Consider the following 17,800-nt stretch of genomic DNA (forward strand, 5'->3'; position numbering starts at 1 on the left):
TTATCATGCCAAGTAATTTTTCAATCAGATTATCTTACATTTCGTTTAATTTATTTTCTAATAGAACTAAGTGCTTCAAATTAAGAACCAAATTAGATATATGCAAGACATTTCATTTTTATTCCAATATAGTCCATAAGAAATCAAAGTTAACATAAAAATTTAGTTATTCGACTTCATATTAACATGTATTTATAAATTAATGTGTATGGATAAATAAGAATTAACGGTTGATTAAGATAATAATGAGAGTTATTCTCTCTTTTAATATATTAGTATAGAACTATACATTCTCTTGGGGTCTTGGTAATTTCCAATTATGTGACCATTCCATTTCCAAGATGCATCCATTATGTCCAAGTCCAATTTTCAAAGCGGAATTTCACAAACGTGTCATTCATGATGAAAATGACCGTTGGAAAGTAGATCATGGTAGACTCCAACAAGAAGAAGCCAATTTCTTTTTTTCTAGAAACATCCCAATTCTACAAATACTTGAGTTTATAATAAAACCCAAAAACAAAAATTAGAAAGAAAAAAAAGATGGAATTAGAGATGAAGGTAATGTGGTGCAAAGGCTTAAGTGCATTCAATTTCTTCCAAAAACTAACAGTTTATGCAGCTGTATCCATAAGCACAAAAAAGGACAGCCTAGAACTGACACAAGACCAAAAACAGGAGCAGAAAACTCCTGTTGATGATGATGGAGATGGCAATCCTGAATGGAATCATCCCATCAAGTTTGATTTACGACCGCTGCATCGAATCAACCCTGGTTTTGAAGACTTGTGTCTTCTGTTCGAGTTGCGGAATCATGGGCAGTTGTTTGGTTATAGGACCATTGGGGATGTTCGTGTTCCTTTAACAGAATTGATTCAGTCTGTTGGAATTGAGATTCCCAGATTTGTTAGTTATGAGGTGCGTAGTCCTCAAGGTAATCATAATGGCATTCTTGACTTTTCTTATAAGGTTATTGCCAATACTACTTCCATTTATCATCATCATCATCATCATCATCATCATCATCATCATCATCATTTGCAGTTGGATGGTAATACAACGAATTCATATACGCATGTCACAGGTCATCATAATCATCATCATCCACAGTTGGATGGTAATACTACAAATTCAGATACTCATGTCATAGGTTACCATCATCAGCAGTTGGATGGTAATACAATGCAGAATATGAATTCAGAAACTCATTATTTTCATCATAAATTGGATGAATCTGCTTCAATATCAGATTCAGGAAGAATTCAGTACCCAAATTTGGAGGAACATGCAAGCCCGCCTGTCGTACTATCAGCAACCACCCCTACCCATTATCATCCTCCACCGCCGCCGCCACCATATGAAGACCCGCATTGGGGATATCTTAGGCCACCTGGCTATGACCATTGGTAGACATAAGGGGCAAGGATTAGTGACTTGCTGTATAAATTAGAAGCGTCACTTTTTTAGATCAAATATTTGTCTTTTTGGGTAGTTCATTTTTTATTTTTTATATTTTGAAACTGGGATTATTTATTTTATTTTTTAATTTGCTGCTACATTATTAAAGATTTCGAGAAGATTACGGCACCTAATTTGGATCTGTGGTACCAAGTTAGTGAGCTTTAAAACATGAACATAACGACACTCGTTCCAAACATGAGCTTTAAGGCATTAGTTTGGACCTATGTTGATATACTATTTTAATCAATATTGAAGTAATTGTGATTTGTACTCCGTATATCGTCTTTGTAAACAAGGGTTTTTCTACAAAAATAACGTAGTGCATTAGTCTTGCACGTATCATCTTTGTAAAGTTAATGTGGTTTGATAACCCCAGACTGGTTAGTTATAATAGGACTCAAGATCATGTGAACTGGAAAGTGCTTCAAACCAGTTACAAACTTAAATAAAGCCAGAAAAGAAAATAGCAAATCCAATGGCTTAAAAGGAGATGGGTTTAAAAGCAGTAAGAAAAAGAGTGATGCGACAAAAGAGAGTTGAAATTAGTATATACATGTCTCTGTTAAACTAATTAGTCCATGTACATGGATCCTGATCCTGAAAAATACCCTAACCATTATCAACTCCCACCAAAACAAGGGAGGAAGACATGTTGGTGTTACCCAATGCGACCTACAAAATGTACATGCTACGTTTTACTCAATCTCCAGCCAGATCCAACCAAGCGCCCACAATAACTCATTTTCTCTTCTTCGATAGCACAACAGGAAACTCTTGTTCTGGTTTCTTACTCCACAGATAGTTTGCAGCTTCAAGCCACTTAGGATGGACTAGATATTTCCCATTCTCAACTGCCCAACGAGACTTCTCTGTCCCAGCATCTGTGGAGACAACATGCGTCACAGTGGAATCAACTTCAACTGCGCATCTTGCTCCCAACTGCTCAGCCATCTTCCACAAATGGTGGTTTTCAGCTTGGAATTTTGTTGGAAAAACTCTACTAAATACTATCTTACAATCTCCCAGGACTTCATTTCGGATTTTCTTCAGCACCTGCATCATAATTTTCATGTTCCAAGGAGATGCCACAAAATATCAATTCCATCATTGACAAGCACTTTAACTCTAACTCAGCATCATCATGCATGACAACTACAATACATTATTGACTCGACTCTGTAAGGCCATTACACATGATGAATGCATCTACACAAACAAATATATTACATTAACTAAATGTTTATACTTGATGAACCAATGACATGAATACTTGCAAATAACCTTACATCTATACAACTGTAAACAATACGGCATCATAGAGTATTTATATGGATACAAATGGTGAAGATACTAGAAATGGAAAGATAAACAATGCTCACCGTACGGTGGCCAGTCTGAATGGTGAGTAGTAGTAATCTGGTACCCTACCACCCTTGAGATTGATCACCAGACTGGCCACCGTACGACCTCTTCAGACTACCATTCGAGTAAAACCAACATGTTAATAATATTCAAGTCAAAGCAAAAGAAGCCACAACCAGCCTCAAATATATGGTCAGCCTTAACCACACTCTCCCTCATTATCTGAGAACATAACAGCTGTAACTTACATTGCTAATACCCCCCTCCTCTCCCTCTAAAAACTCGATTTCAAGAAGCATATGATATGAGCGTTTTAATTTCATGAACCCCATTAAACTCAAAAGGCCTGTCTACTAGAGACACGCACCACCTATGCAAAACCTTTGTAAGTGGGCACTGGGTTGACGGTATATTGTCACATGACTATATTGATGCAGGCCATGCAGCCTTGCAGCGCCATAGGGTATAATTTCTGTTGAAGTCTTTGCTTGCATTGAAATCAGTAGGTAGCCACGATAAAATACCTACGCACATGACCTAATTGAGTTGGCAAGGTGGAAAACAAGCTAGCTAGTGCAAAGCGAGAAGGGTTAGAACCCAATTAAGAAGACTTTTAGCAAGATATACTTGTATCAAACAAGTAATGAATTGAGTGACCAATAAATTTAAACTACAAGTTCTACAACAACGAATGAATTTATAGAAAATAAAATACTCCCTCCGTCCCACATTACTAGTTACACTCATCTTTGCACAAAGTTTTAGGTGAGAAGTGGTAGTTTGTTATCAATTGTTATTTTATTGAAAAAATAGATGTGATAGGAGTTAGTGGGGTATATTTTTTTTTAATTGAATGAGAGATGGGATCAAATTTTTGTTAGTGGCAAGAGATAAACAATATAATAATTGTAGGGTCATTCCTAATTTGGGAGTATAACAAGTAATGTGGGACGGATGAAAAGGAAAGTGTAACAAATTACGTGGGATGGAGGGAGTCAGGTCTTTTTACCCCAGGAAAGAAATGTAGAAAGAATATGGAATGTCTAAATTAAGAAAGGCAACACTTTTGATACTCGAAAAGTTTGTCTAATATCAGTCGGTCAGTCAGTCAGTCATATGTCATGAAAAATGAGTTACATGGCTTTAATGCTATTTTTATAAGCAGAAAAGTAAACTTCTTCGTGACTTCTTTACATAATAGAACAATCTATAGAAAAAAAAAATTGGTTCACAAGCAGTAAAGATCCAATAACACTATTTTTAAAAACGGAAATAGACTTTTTTTACTTCTTTACATAAGAGGGGTCATAAGACCATTTCTTCCATTTTGTTTGATGAGTGAAGTCCATCATAAGACCCTAAGATTTCGGCGAGTGAAGCCTGATTCAGTGAGTGAAGGTTAATTTGTCTAGCCTTGACCATTTCCTAAACACTACCTCCGTCCCTGAAAGTTCTTTAACACTTTGGAATATATGTTCAAAGTAGAAAACTTTGACCATAGATTTTGCATTATTATATACATCAAAACATTATCATGTGGGATTTTGTTAAATTAGTCTCAACATTTATTTTAAAAATATCAACTTTTTATAATTCTTTCACATGTGTGATTGGATATATTAGAAGTTAAATATTGCATTGAAGTCCATGAAAATAGTGAGTGTAATGATTTTTCAGGAACGGAAGTAATGGTAGTTTATGGTGATTGAAGCCATAAAATTGGTATCTACAAACGAGAGTGGGTTGTTGAAATTAAGTCCAAAGTCTCTAACTGTATCAAGATTCATATCACACATTCAGTTTTTCAACTTACTCAGTGTTATTTCCCGGTCATTAAGGGATATTGCATCGCACAATAAAGAGCCGATACAACACCAACAAATATACATCCATTACATAAAAATACAACAGATGAAGCTTTTGTGATGCAGATCACGACCATAATTTATGATTTAAAACCCTGCTTACAGAAAAATATCCACACAATGAAGGGAAACAAAGTCCCACAATATCGCCAAAAACAAAAAGAAAAAAAAGAATCAATGCTAAGCACAAACAAATAATTATGAGAAAGAAAACTGTGTACACAATATCATTATTTGCATTCCTAATAAATCCTAAACGAATATACTTACTTTAAACTATTTTGGCTCTTGGCTTGGTGCCTTTTCAATATACTCCAGCAAATGCTCATAACTGGACCTTAGAAAATCCATTTCCCCCCACCCCCCTACCCCTCAATTGATAAATATTTTTTATAATCCTTCATCATAAAAAATAAATCTAGATAGGACAACAAACTCAAATATTGAACACAAATGGGTGGATGTAACCTCAACAACTCACTGAAAATCTGAAATGATCTCTGACGTGCAACCAACACACGCACACAAACAAATGAAAAAAAAAAAGATTTAGCATTAGATTAAGATCTAGCATAAGATAGATTTTGACAACGCCCAATTAGCATAATAATTACTCCATAACCAGATCAAAGAACGAAGAGAAGGATTAAGATCTAGCATAAGATAGATAATCACAATGGCCAATTAGCATAATAATTACTCCATAACCAGATCAAAACACAAATGGCACAGAACAAGGTATAACAATATTTTACCTGTCTCACATCTCTCGCAGCAAAGTCGTTTCCATGCTCCTATCAGAATATTTCATTGTCAATAAGTACATTCAAGTAGACCAAACACGTAACCATAGCCAGTAAAAGGATAATACTCACAGCATCAAAAAAATTGCTATGAATTTTCTTAAGAACTCCAAGAACAGTTGCAAGTGCTCCATCTGCTTCATTCTCATCACCTTTCAACTCAGATAGAGACTTGCAATTAAAGCCAAATTGGCGACAGCTAGAGGAGAAATAGTGATATCTTTCCATCAATATTAGATTGTCCTTGTGCCTTTGCCAAACCTAGAATATTTCAACATATAAATTTGCAGGCTTTCGACATACACAAAATTCAAATATTGCCAATTTAGATGCATAAAAATAGCATGATGCAGCATCTTACATAAGGTTGGATACAGAGTTTTTACTAGAAAACTAGTAATCAGGTCCAAATACCTAGGAAAAGAAATACAATAACTATATAGTCGGGTGTTAAAACCCCTTTTTGAACACCAGTAAAAAAGTTTTCCATTGGGTAAATGACATTCTGATCTTGAACAAAATTAAGACTTTCAGTTTATAGTTCTCCTTGGAACTTCTTAGGTAACTCCATGACCACACATCTCCAAACAGATACGGACTAGGGTAAACACAACATTTGGAAAAAGAAAAAAAAACGCATGAGAAAGATGGAAAAATAATAGGGATAGGCTTTTAATATGACTTTAGACGGCTGGAGTAGAAACAGAAACAGAAATAGATACAGAAAAAGGTATTGTTAAAAATAAGTCTTTTATCACACAAAAGCGTATTGTCCTTTTCGACCAAGGTTAAATTTTTTCCCAAATTTACTAATAATCCTACAAATTATGCATGGGTACACAATCTTTTTAGATAAAAGAAAATTATCATGGAAGAAGAAAGAAAAGTTCAACCAGAAGGGAAGATGTCCTCACAAATGACAACAGCAAAAATAGATAGTGAAACTCAAACTGATACACAGTAGGAGCATCATTCTCTAATTTCCGAATTTTCAGAATTTTAATTTCATTTCTACTTGTAGGACTTCCGGCTTTCCCACAGACCACAGTCCATTGGGTTGGCCCATGTAGGAAAGGTAAAAAATGCCAACTCGGAGTTTGATGTTACTTTCAAGGGTTACACCGGGTCTTAGGGGTCTAAGGATGAAGTTTTGAAATAAAAACAAAATGACCAGGCCAAGTGAATAGGCCATGCAAAAATGTACGTTTGTGTACGCAGGAAAAATCCCTGCAAACTTCAGTTCAGCGAGTCAGGCTTGGCACTACTGGTTGTACGAAATTCGCATGCCCATGCTCGCTTTAACAGATTTTTCACTTCTTTCTTTGCATTAGATAAAATTATCTCAGCCATACCTTTGCAAGTTTGCAACCCAAGAGCCCAACATTACAAATTTCTGAGGTTAACTATATTAGTAGCTGGCCACCTATGAATAGAGATGGAGTAGGTTGTTGAACTTAACCTTTGGTGTTTAAAGAGAAAAGCTAAGCAATGGAGAGTTGAGCTGGTATTGCTCACCTTTAGCTGCAATGGAGAGAATTCTTCTTTCTTTGTGATTTTCAATCACAATGTCACAATGACCTTTAGCTAGTGTGTATTAATGGTTAGCTCATGAGTCATGATTTGTTAACGTTGTAAATGTGAGTCAAGTTTGAATCCCTTAAGCTGGTATTGCTCACCTTTAGCTGCAATGGAGAGAATTCTTCTTTCTTTGTGATTTTCAATCACAATGACCTTTAGCTAGTGTGTATTAATGGTTAGCTCATGAGTCATGATTTGTTAACGTTGTAAATGTGAGTCAAGTTTGAATCCCTTATTGGCTTATTGCGTATACTTCCCTTTTTTAATCCTTCACAAAAGTCCTAATACATGAGTCGTGCTTGTTCCCTAATTACTGAATATGAATGTTCTTCATGATTAATTAATTATGGCCCACAAACCCTGTTGATACAACCATTCTCAGAAGGTTTTCCTATACTAACTAAAAGCAAGGTTTCCTAGTTACCTGTTCCCACTCTTTTAGCTCTCCCTAAAAAGGAGGTGATCCAGTAGTTTGCCTCAAGGTTGGGAACTAGTGATTGGCTCTATAAGCCACCAAATTGACACCAATAAATGAACTACCCTCCCCACAGTAAACCAGAAACACAGTTTTGATATCCATCTCCAGATATACATAACAACTTGGAAAATAAAAATTACTCCGTACATAACAATTTTAATGCACGCACTGCATACTCGAATAGGTAGGCCCCACAGTAAACCAGAAACACAGTTTTGATATCCATCTCCAGATATACATAACTTGGAAAATAAAAAGTACTCCGTACATAACAATTTTAATGCACGCACTGCATACTCGAATAGGTAGGGGCACTGAAAGATTCCAGATGAACTAAAAATTAATATGTTAAATTTCTTGAACAGTCTACCATAATGGAAAGCTCAAAACAAAGGGCATTTCTGTCCTAATACAGCTGGGTTACTTGAACTACAATTACACAAACATGCCAGACAGCTAGAATAATGAATATCCATATAGTGAGGACTCTAAATAATCTATTTTACCCCACCTTAGTATAGGTGCAAATATCAGCCATAACATTCAAATGGTCAAAAGAACTGAGATATCGTATTGGACAGGTTCATACTTTTACTGACAGGCTGACAGCAAATACAGATTGATCAAAACAAATCCAAAAACACATGAAGTTATAAGGAGAATGACACTAAGAAAAAATAACATGATAATAACCAAGAAAGAAGGCCAGGACATTTTATGCTGGAATATAAAAACAATACAGGTTGAAGGGAGCATGGAGCACACTTACAGCTTCTGTATCATCAAGTATCAAAACAGCACTGTCTTTACCCAAAACCACATCTAGCCCTTTTTGATGCCTTTGAGTGCAATCAGCTTGTGAAATCACTCTTGAATTAAAATACAAACTTCCAGGATCAAGAAGCTTTGCCATTTCTATGGCATAAGCGCGCTCACCCATGGTATAAATATACATTTCAAACATGTTACTTGCTTCTTGCAAGAATGTACGAACATATGGTCTTAGTTTGGTCATCATGCGCATCTTATCAAGTCGAAATAAACTGCCCTTTGAAATATCTGCCGGATGCAAAATACACACATCAGACAAAGATGAAGAAAACAATAGAAATTTTCCAACAGCTAAAATTGTCGTAGACAAGATTGACGCCAGAAGGGGCCAAAGGGAGGTGAGGAGAAAGAGGAAAGGATAAGAGGGAGGTGAGGGGAAAGAAGGTCAACTACAGCTGTCTCAAACACGCCAGGAGGATAGCCCATCCGAGAATAAAATTGCATGGACAATGGTCAAGGTGTCAAACTATATATTATGTCAGTCATGTCATCAGTAAAATTACAATTAAAATTAACTACGCATTTACGCAAAGCAGACATGAAAATCAAGAACCTAGCATTTGTTTCAAGAGGAAGATTAGGAAGATCATATAACTTACGGACTTGTTAGCAGGGTTTTTTCCAAGTTCTCAACGTCTAAATAATTCCCTATCTATTGTTGGTTACCTAGTGCTAGGAATATGAAGTCTTAGTCTATACAAAAGATGGTTACATTTAGTAAGGCTTCCATTTAAAGCTACAACACTTATCCTTCTACACTTTCAGCAACGTCAGGTGGCAAACTCCACAAGTAATGACTTGGCCAGATTCTGTATTTTTTACAAATATAGCCGCTGCTCCCTGTACACGGTGCTCTCTTAATGAAAAGATAGAAGACCACCACGTTCCGGAACAAACAATTTAATAAAATGTAATATTGATGCTGCTGTCAGGATCTCTCGCGTTTCTTCCTATCAGTTTCTGCCTGCCTTTTACATTCCCACTCTAGTTTCTCTTCTTTCACTCTAATCATTCTTCTACCATATTCCTTTTTCCTATCCCTGACCATTATTTTGGTGACAAAGCATCATCCATTCCACACCCAGCTTCCGGGTCATGATCAAAATAAAGTAACCAGAAACCATACTTTGATCACTGTTTCATGCCTCTAATTCCAGATCAAAAGTCCCAGTCCACTGATTTCAACTCTCAAGAACTATAACACAGCCATAAGTATATGAAATTTAACAGAAGAGCCTATAGAAATAGAAATCTGCCAAGAGCAGGTTTCTGGGTCTCCCTAATTTTTCCGACACAGCTTTTTTGATCTTTCCACAAATTCTATCAGTTGCTTCAGGTCTGCGGTCTGCCCAAAAAATAATCTGCTGGTGGCACCAACTGCTGTTATCGTCTACACTGCTAAAACAAATTTATGCCAGAAGATTTCTTCCTCCAATTTACTTATGACTAATGAAATAGAAGTATTTGTTAGACCAAAAACCCTTCTCCAATTCTATCCCTGCTCTCTCCCCCCCCCCCCCCCACACCCACACACACAAGAGGAGCTCCATTGCGACAAATACATTAAGGAGAAACTTCTAAATAAGCAACAAACAAAAATAAATAAATTAGTGAACTCAATATACAGGGTAAAAATAATATCTAGAAACAATCAAATAAGCAGGAGGGGGGGGGGGGGTATTAAAGTCAGAAACCATTCCACACCCAACAGCACAGCTAGAAGTCATGGCCAAAATATGATATGCAAAGAAAAAACTCAAAATAAGGGCCAGTTCGGTATCACTGTCAGTTTTTGGTTTTTTTGGTTTTATAAGTCATATGATTTAGATTTAATTATGAACTAAAAGATAGTCATACCTATTGTAATCATGTTAATTTTAAAACTGACAACAAAAAACTGGAAACTACTTTATGTGGTTTTCATATTTTGGTTTTTAGTTTTGTAAAAACAGAAAACTGGAAACAAAAAACGATACCAAACGAGCCCTTAGCATCCAAAATTCATGTCAACAATATTTTCAATAAAACCAAATGTTCTATAAAAGCAAGAGTGAAATGGATAGACCTTCAAAGGAGTCTGTCTGGCTCTTCAAGTAGTCCTCTTCTGAATTAATATCTTCTAATCGAGTTGAATTAAGCAGTGTATGATCCAAATCCAGAACTAAATAAAGTTTCTTATTGCGGAGCAAAGTCCGCACATCAGCATCACGTAACCGAGATACCTCATCACTACCAAGCCTCAAGTCCTGCAGTTTGCAATTTAAATAATCTCAAATTCCCATAAAAAAGAAATTTGATGGAACAAGCTCTCCAGTCAACTGAAAAAGTACAATTTTTTTTAGGGGAACTAAAAAAGTACATTAATAATGAAAAATGCAACAACAAGAACATAATGTAATAAATGATGCAAGAAATGTCCACAAATTATAATCACTAAAAGAAACCCTAATAACTCAAAATACCATCTTTGTTCTTTATTCATTTGTAACGATACACATGAAATACCAAGATTTAAAATAAATCCAACATCAAAATACTAGCCATTAAAACCAACTAAATAACAAGGGGGGAAAAGGGTAGATGCCCGACTTTTGAGTAGCACAAATGGGTTATTCCTGTTCATCTTCTAAGTGTACATATGAACAGTAGCAGTTTAGTGCTTTGAGCTGATTAGATGTCTTACTCAAAATAGATGTACCTTATGAATGTACCCAAATGCAACACCTGCTCCATCATCCATTCTCTTTCCACAGCAAATGCACATATCTCTAAGGAAACCAGGATGTGTACATGAATCTGTTATAGCCTCTACTGGATAAAGATACGTTGTTCAGTAATCACTAATCAGTATAAAGAAAACCACAAGATTGAATACTAATGAACCACCAATTATTAGTTGGAAATAATATACAAAAATTTGAACTCGGAATTCATTTAACTCGTTTGTAATTTTCAAAAACTACTTTTGATATACTTGACAAATTCAAAGTGTTAGTTGACTAGATCAATATAGAAGACTAACTGAAAAATATGAATAGATTCAATTTTCATATTTATAAAAAAAAAAAAAAAAAAAAAAAAGTTACAAATAAGGCTTAAAAGGCAAAAAAAATCATGCTGAAATTGTATATGTAAGACCTTCAAAAATATGCATGTTACCTGAAAGCCATTACATATTTACAAACTTTAATAAACAAATTTGAATTTTCTTATTCAATTCTAAATTTTTTAATCAGAAGAAAACCTATAGTTTGTTCAGTGAATCCATTGGAATTTGAACCTTGCACCTCCACTCTGCTGTCCATCTCCAACACCTTGCATCTTTTGGTTCTAAGAATTGAAACACTGATTAGAAATCAAAGTTATACGAACAACTGATTTTGATAGAAAAGCATAACTTCACACCCAAGAGGGAATTGGCTTAAGAAGCTAATTTTAATTCATAAAATTAGGGCGCAAAAGTAGCAGTAGAAAAAAGAAAATAAAAAGAAAACCAGATATTTATAAATCGATAATACAGATTTACACAAGATCACCAAGTTCACCCATCTACTTTAGCATTAAAAGGGCATTACATCCAAGAAAAACATTGTCAGATTAAATACAAGCAACAATATGCTAGTTACATTGTTACTAGACCTGTGAAATGGGTTGGGTTGGGTCATGGTAAGTAAGTCTTAAATGGGCCGGGTTAGGTCAATGCACATTAATCCTGGCCCTGCAAGGCCCATTTTTTGCAAAAATCATAGTTTATTTCTTGCTTTTTAATTTAATATTTTCGACAGGTAAATTCAACAGAGAGAGGACAGCAGTCAGCTTCCTTATTCTTATTCTTATTCTTATTCTAGTGTTGTAGGTATTCAAATACCAAATTCCTCTACCAGTATATGATTTCCAACAGGAAATTTCATCTCTATATTCAGTGTCATCATAGTGGAATTACATACATTAACTTACATTGTTGCCTTTTACTGAAATGCCAAGAAAGCAAAATGTGTTGCTTTGAATCCTACTTCATGCAGAGGCAAGTATCTATTTTAAGGAGTATTTAATCAACTGCCCATCAATAATGGGCATTTAATCAAATTCCCATTAGTTTCTCAACTGAATCTTGTGACAGTCACATTAAAAACATAAGACAGACAAAACATTGAACAAGTGGTAAAACAGAAAGAAACACATACATTATTGGACTAATCAATTTTTAAAAACTAGATAAACACCCCCAAACAATTTTTTTTTTAAAAAAGAAAAAGTAATACATCAAATAGAGAGAACCCGATGATTTCTGGATTTGGAGAGTTAAGCTTTTTAGGAAATTGCATACTAATACGGTGCTACCAGAATTTATGGGTGTGTTAGAGAGAGAAGGATAAGAATTGAGAAAAGACCTGAGAAGGAGAGAGAATGTCACCACAGAGAGTAGCTGATGAGAGAAGAGTGGAGAGTGTTGGAAGAGCTAGTATAATCAGAAAACAGAATGACCCAATTAGAGCCCACCCCAGCCCCTTTTTTTTAACAAACTCCTGACCCTTTAAAAGCCCGCCCCATTTATGTAGAGGGTCAGGTCTGACCCTGTAATTTCACTGTCTGGTCAGGGCTCTTAATGGGCCACACCCCATCGCACAGGTCTGATTGTAATGCATCTTTCTTTTTGACAAAGCAACATGTCAAAAGACTTGTCGGACTTGGATACGGTGTCCAACCCGGAGTGTCTAGATTCTTCCAAGTTTTCTGCTACTTTGAAGGATAGCATCCATGTCTAACCCAAAATTGACATGAATAACATAAGGTCATAGCAAGGTAGGTGAAGGTTCAAGTAGCGTAGTTGACTGGAGAAGTACAAATATTGCTCCATAAATAGGAAAGAAGGCAACACAAGGGATACACAAATTTAAAGAATGATAGAAATCAAGAGAGAGAAAGAGAGTCTCAAACAGTGTTTAAAAAAGCTCGCTTAAGCGCTGAAGCTCGAAGCTCTAGGGCAAAGGGCTTAATTAGGTCGGGAGCGAAGCATTTGTGAAAAAGCGCACCGAATTGCACTTAAGCGCATGAAGCGCAAAAAGCGTATGAAGCGCGCTTTTTTGAGATTCATTGAAATTCTTCTTTTTTAAAAAAAATTCACGTTAAAAGCTTTTTTTTATATGTTGTTATTGTCTGTTGGACCACATCCTATTAATCCTTAACAATAGAAAGTGGGTCAAGAGTCCAAAAGAAAAGAAAAAAGAAGAAAAAAAGAAGATGACATATCCTTTTGAAAATAGCATAATATATTTGTTTCCTAGTGGATATTACATGATAAACACTATGTTATATGCTTTATTTTGTTAAAACAAGGAGCAATAGGGAAGAAAATCTGATATTTTTGTGTTTTTGTGGTTATTTTAGTAAGATATATATCCATAATGGTAAAGAAACCTTGAATTCTTAAAAAGTGCGCTTCACTTCGATGAAGCTCTAGGACTCATATCGCTTTAGTGCGCTTTGTTAAACACTGGTCTCAAGCACACTTCACATTTGACAGGGAGACTATCCTAAAAAATCAAGGAAAGCATATAAGAGAGAGCCACAAAGTCAAATTACCAAAGAGTCAATTCCAGAAAATTATTTTGAGTGCCGGAAGAGGCCCCTTGTACCTTCAACAACTCAACCCATAAGGTCAGATTTTCTTTTATATGGTGCAAACAACCCACTCCATCCTACATTCCTACAGCCTCAAGTAATAACAGTGTTACACTAGTTCCTTCGTTCCCAGAATCAATCCAAACTATAAAAGTCAAATACAAGTACCACCAAGTTAGGGCGGATCTTCATGGTGGCCTAGGTGGGCCCGGGTCCCCAGGCAAAAAATTTCGTAGTGTATTTTTAGTTCTGGCCCACCTAAAATTTTAATATAATTGTATAAATTACATTCTACTCCCTCCGTCCCAAAAGCTCCCGCAAGAAGTGGGGTGAGGGGGGGTCGGACGTACGCAGCTTTACCCCTGTAATTGCAAAAGGTTGTTTCCAATTGACACAAGCGATAACGGTACGACAACGGGACAACCTTCTTCTACTTCATGGAAAGGAAGCGAAGATGTATTAAGAGCCATTTTGATTTAGTCCATTACATCCCACAGCCAAAAGAAAAAATGAATTTTTGGCTCTATCGGAAATGGACCTCCCATAATTATAGTCATGTTTCCTAATTGGAACATAAAATACTTCTCATATTACCATCATTTGGGACCACATAAAAAAATGCATTGAAAATCTCCCCATGTACTATATTCTCCTTCCCCATATTCTTTTTTTACATGTAGTATATTCTACTTTTTCATACAAATTAATCATCAATGTACTATATTTCAATTTTCCACCCACTATATTCCACTTTTCTTAAAATCCGTGTTTTTAGTCAAACAGGACTATAACTTTGTGACGGGGGGAGTATATTGCTTAATTCTTCTACTGGCCCCCTTCGTAAAACGGTTGAAGATCCGCCAATGCTTAAGTGCTATTCCGTGTAAGCCAATTAAAGAATACACCTTCATTTTATTTTCTAGTGAAACCTAAAAGATCAATCTAACCCTTCAACCCAAAACCTAAGTGAGTGAAGCCAAGGAATCAAAAGTTAAAGCCCTTCTTTGTTTTCAAGTACATCACGAAAAATATACAAAAGACCATAAACATACAACAAAATCATAAACCATACCTTTCGCCCTCTGCATTATTATCTTCATCATCTGAACAATCTTGATCCGGTGATCCATCAGACGAGTCAGAATCTAATTCAGCGTCAAGCAATGCTGCAAAATCATCACTACTTGATGAGTTCACAAGAGAATCAGTTGCAACACTCATCTGCAACATTCACAAAGACAGGAGAGGTCTGAGAAACGATACTAATAGGTGAGAAAGTTCCTATTTCCAAGCTCTATCCAACACAATAACAGAATTCAAGCTTAGAATAATAACAAATTCGTTAAAAAGTATTTGACAAGCAGGATACCCAGATTCTTTAAAACTCTTAACAGAAACCACAGAGTACGATTTCATGATGCAGCTCAAATTCTTAAAGGCTCTCAGCTTCTGAATCAGAACCCATCTACCCCTCATTCTCGACCCCATCTAGGTGTTTTTAAGAAATTTCTTGGTCATATATGCTTAAATGTGAGAAAAGGATACATTATTCATAAAAGACACATCAACTATGAAAGTACAAACAAATATGCCATACTTTTAGCTCCTTATGCGGGAGTAAACCGCCAAGCAACCACTTTCAAAGCATAGTTAGTTACCTAATAGTCTAATACGCTAATATCCGCGAAGTGAATAAATAAGTAAAGTAGTATTTGGTCTATTTACAAATTAGGCTGTGAATCGCATACCTGTACCACGAATTAGGTAATACTAGTTTCAGGTCATTCTCATAACCCAGCCATGGCTCTCAATGGCAAACAATAACCCATCTAGAATCATCGAAAAACATATAGTGAACCTGCTTTTTAGTAATGCGAGCAAATTATAGCCATATCGACTCATTATGCATTTAGTGAAATTTAATCACACCAAAGTTCAATTTTTAGACAATATCCAAGAATCGCGTCTTTCACTTTTATATACTCATAAACAGAACATTTTAGGATTTTAAGACAGAACTAAACCCCCTTTGAAACTACAGTATGAAACAAGAATATAAGCAATTTTGAGAAGGATATCAGCATCCCAACAACGACAATACATCAACAACATCCGCGCAAGAACAACAATAAAGCTACTGCCGGAAGCAGAACCGGCGACCAGTTAGAGGGGCGGCTGCAGCAGCCAGATAAAGGAGAGAGAAAAACCCAGAGAAACCGATGGGTTTTATGGTTTCCTATTCAGACTCATATTGTATTTCGGTTTTCTGGTGATTTAAGGCGGTGGAAGATATTTTCTAATTGAATTAGAGAAATTCAATTGGGATTTTGGAATATTGAAATCCAAAACTTGCTTAATCAGTATAATGGAGAAAGCAGAAAATATAGTACTCCGAATTTCATACTGGCTATTCATCTTAAGCTTTCAACCCCGCAATAAAGACATTCAATTAAATTTATTACATAATATGAACGAATATGTAGTTCTTCATAGAGATTAACACAATTACAAGTACGAAAATCAGATGAATCAAAACCCAGAACACAAAGAATGAAAGAAATTACTTGCAGAGATGGAAGCTGCGGGTTCGGCGTTCACGAAATACGGATTCTATATCTAGTCTTGAGAGAAAGCTTGGGTGATTTAAAATGGCGATTTGGGAAGGAAGAGGAGATAGAGAAAGGGTTTAGGAGTGAAAAGAACCGTCGGGAGCAATTTCACTTGAGGGGCATTGGGGCGTTGGGGCTTTGCCCGACTGAGTGTTCATAAACGACCGTACCGTGAATGGTACAAAAGCCGGATAAGGCCTGTTCTTTAGAACTGAAATGAACTGAATGCTACTGATCTGAACTGAACTGAATGCTCCTGAACTGAACTGAACTTAACTTAACTTAACAGATTATATTACCGAAATAAATAATAAATTATAATATAAAAAGTAAATAATAAATAATAAATAGTAAATAATAAATAATAAATAATAAGCATTAATTAATAAATAATTATTATTAATTAATAAATAATAATTAATAAAAAATGTTAACTAATAACTAAAGAATAATTATTAATTAATAACTAAATAACTATATAATAAATAATAATAATAATAATAATAATAATAATCTGTAATTCATTACTAAATAATTCCAATAAATGATAAATATTAATAATAATAATAATTCATATTTAATAAATAATAACTAAATAATTAATAACTAATAATCCGTAACTAATTAATAAAAATAATAAATTATATTAATTAATAATTAATAATTAGTTATAAATAATAATAATAATAATAATAAGTAATATAATAATATAATAATATAAATATAAATAATAAGTAATACAATAATATAAATAATAATATAAGTAATATTAATAATAATAATAATAATAATAATAATAATATTGTATTATATTATGAAATTAAATTGAATTGAATTAAACTGAATTAAACTGAACTGAACTTAATGCTCCTGAACTGAACTGAACTGAACTGAACTGAATGCTTTCCAAATCCCCGAGACCGTTCCCCTCCCGGAACTCGGTACAAAATACAACTTTCCAAATCCAATTTCAAAATCCAAGTACAAACTCAACTAGTAGACCATCCCATTGGTTTTACTAGGCCTTTTCCACTCAAAATCATAAAAGGCAAGTCATATTCGGGCGCCGACCCACAAAACCGAGCATGCCGGGTCCCATCCCGTAAAACCGGAATTCAAAAACCCGAGAAAGGCTTGTTTTTAGACGTTAAACGATGCCTTAACCTCCAAGCAAATACAAAACGCCAAACC

At 35.1% G+C, this 17,800-nt stretch overlaps 2 protein-coding genes across 6 annotated transcripts; one reads left to right on the plus strand and one right to left on the minus strand.

Annotated features, from left to right (window-relative positions):
• The first annotated feature begins 335 nt into the window (after positions 1–335).
• Positions 336–1,808, plus strand: LOC110791809 (protein SRC2). Its single transcript, XM_021996568.2, has 2 exons — positions 336–934; positions 1,085–1,808. Exons 1-2 carry the CDS (start codon positions 544–546, stop codon positions 1,408–1,410), a joined length of 717 nt encoding a protein of 238 aa, XP_021852260.1. The 5' UTR covers positions 336–543; the 3' UTR covers positions 1,411–1,808.
• Positions 1,809–1,937: 129 nt separating this feature from the next.
• On the minus strand, positions 1,938–16,759 carry LOC110791808 (RNA polymerase II C-terminal domain phosphatase-like 4). Of its 5 annotated transcripts, none has more exons than XM_056840280.1 (9): positions 16,565–16,759; positions 15,073–15,221; positions 11,659–11,708; positions 11,077–11,186; positions 10,444–10,624; positions 8,317–8,606; positions 5,564–5,752; positions 5,444–5,482; positions 1,938–2,514 (listed from the first exon to the last, which is right to left on the minus strand). In XM_056840280.1, exons 2-9 carry the CDS (start codon positions 15,219–15,221, stop codon positions 2,200–2,202), a joined length of 1,323 nt encoding a protein of 440 aa, XP_056696258.1. In that variant the 5' UTR covers positions 16,565–16,759; the 3' UTR covers positions 1,938–2,199. The 5 variants fall into 5 exon arrangements, with proteins under 5 accessions (XP_056696258.1, XP_056696257.1, XP_056696259.1 ...); XM_056840279.1 differs by having other exon boundaries at positions 11,077–11,189; XM_056840281.1 differs by having other exon boundaries at positions 11,077–11,189; positions 11,623–11,708; positions 15,073–15,166; positions 16,565–16,758.
• Between the last annotated feature and the right edge of the window lie 1,041 nt (positions 16,760–17,800).

Source organism: Spinacia oleracea, chromosome 3, assembly GCF_020520425.1.
Source record: "Spinacia oleracea cultivar Varoflay chromosome 3, BTI_SOV_V1, whole genome shotgun sequence".
NCBI lineage: Eukaryota > Viridiplantae > Streptophyta > Magnoliopsida > Caryophyllales > Amaranthaceae > Spinacia > Spinacia oleracea.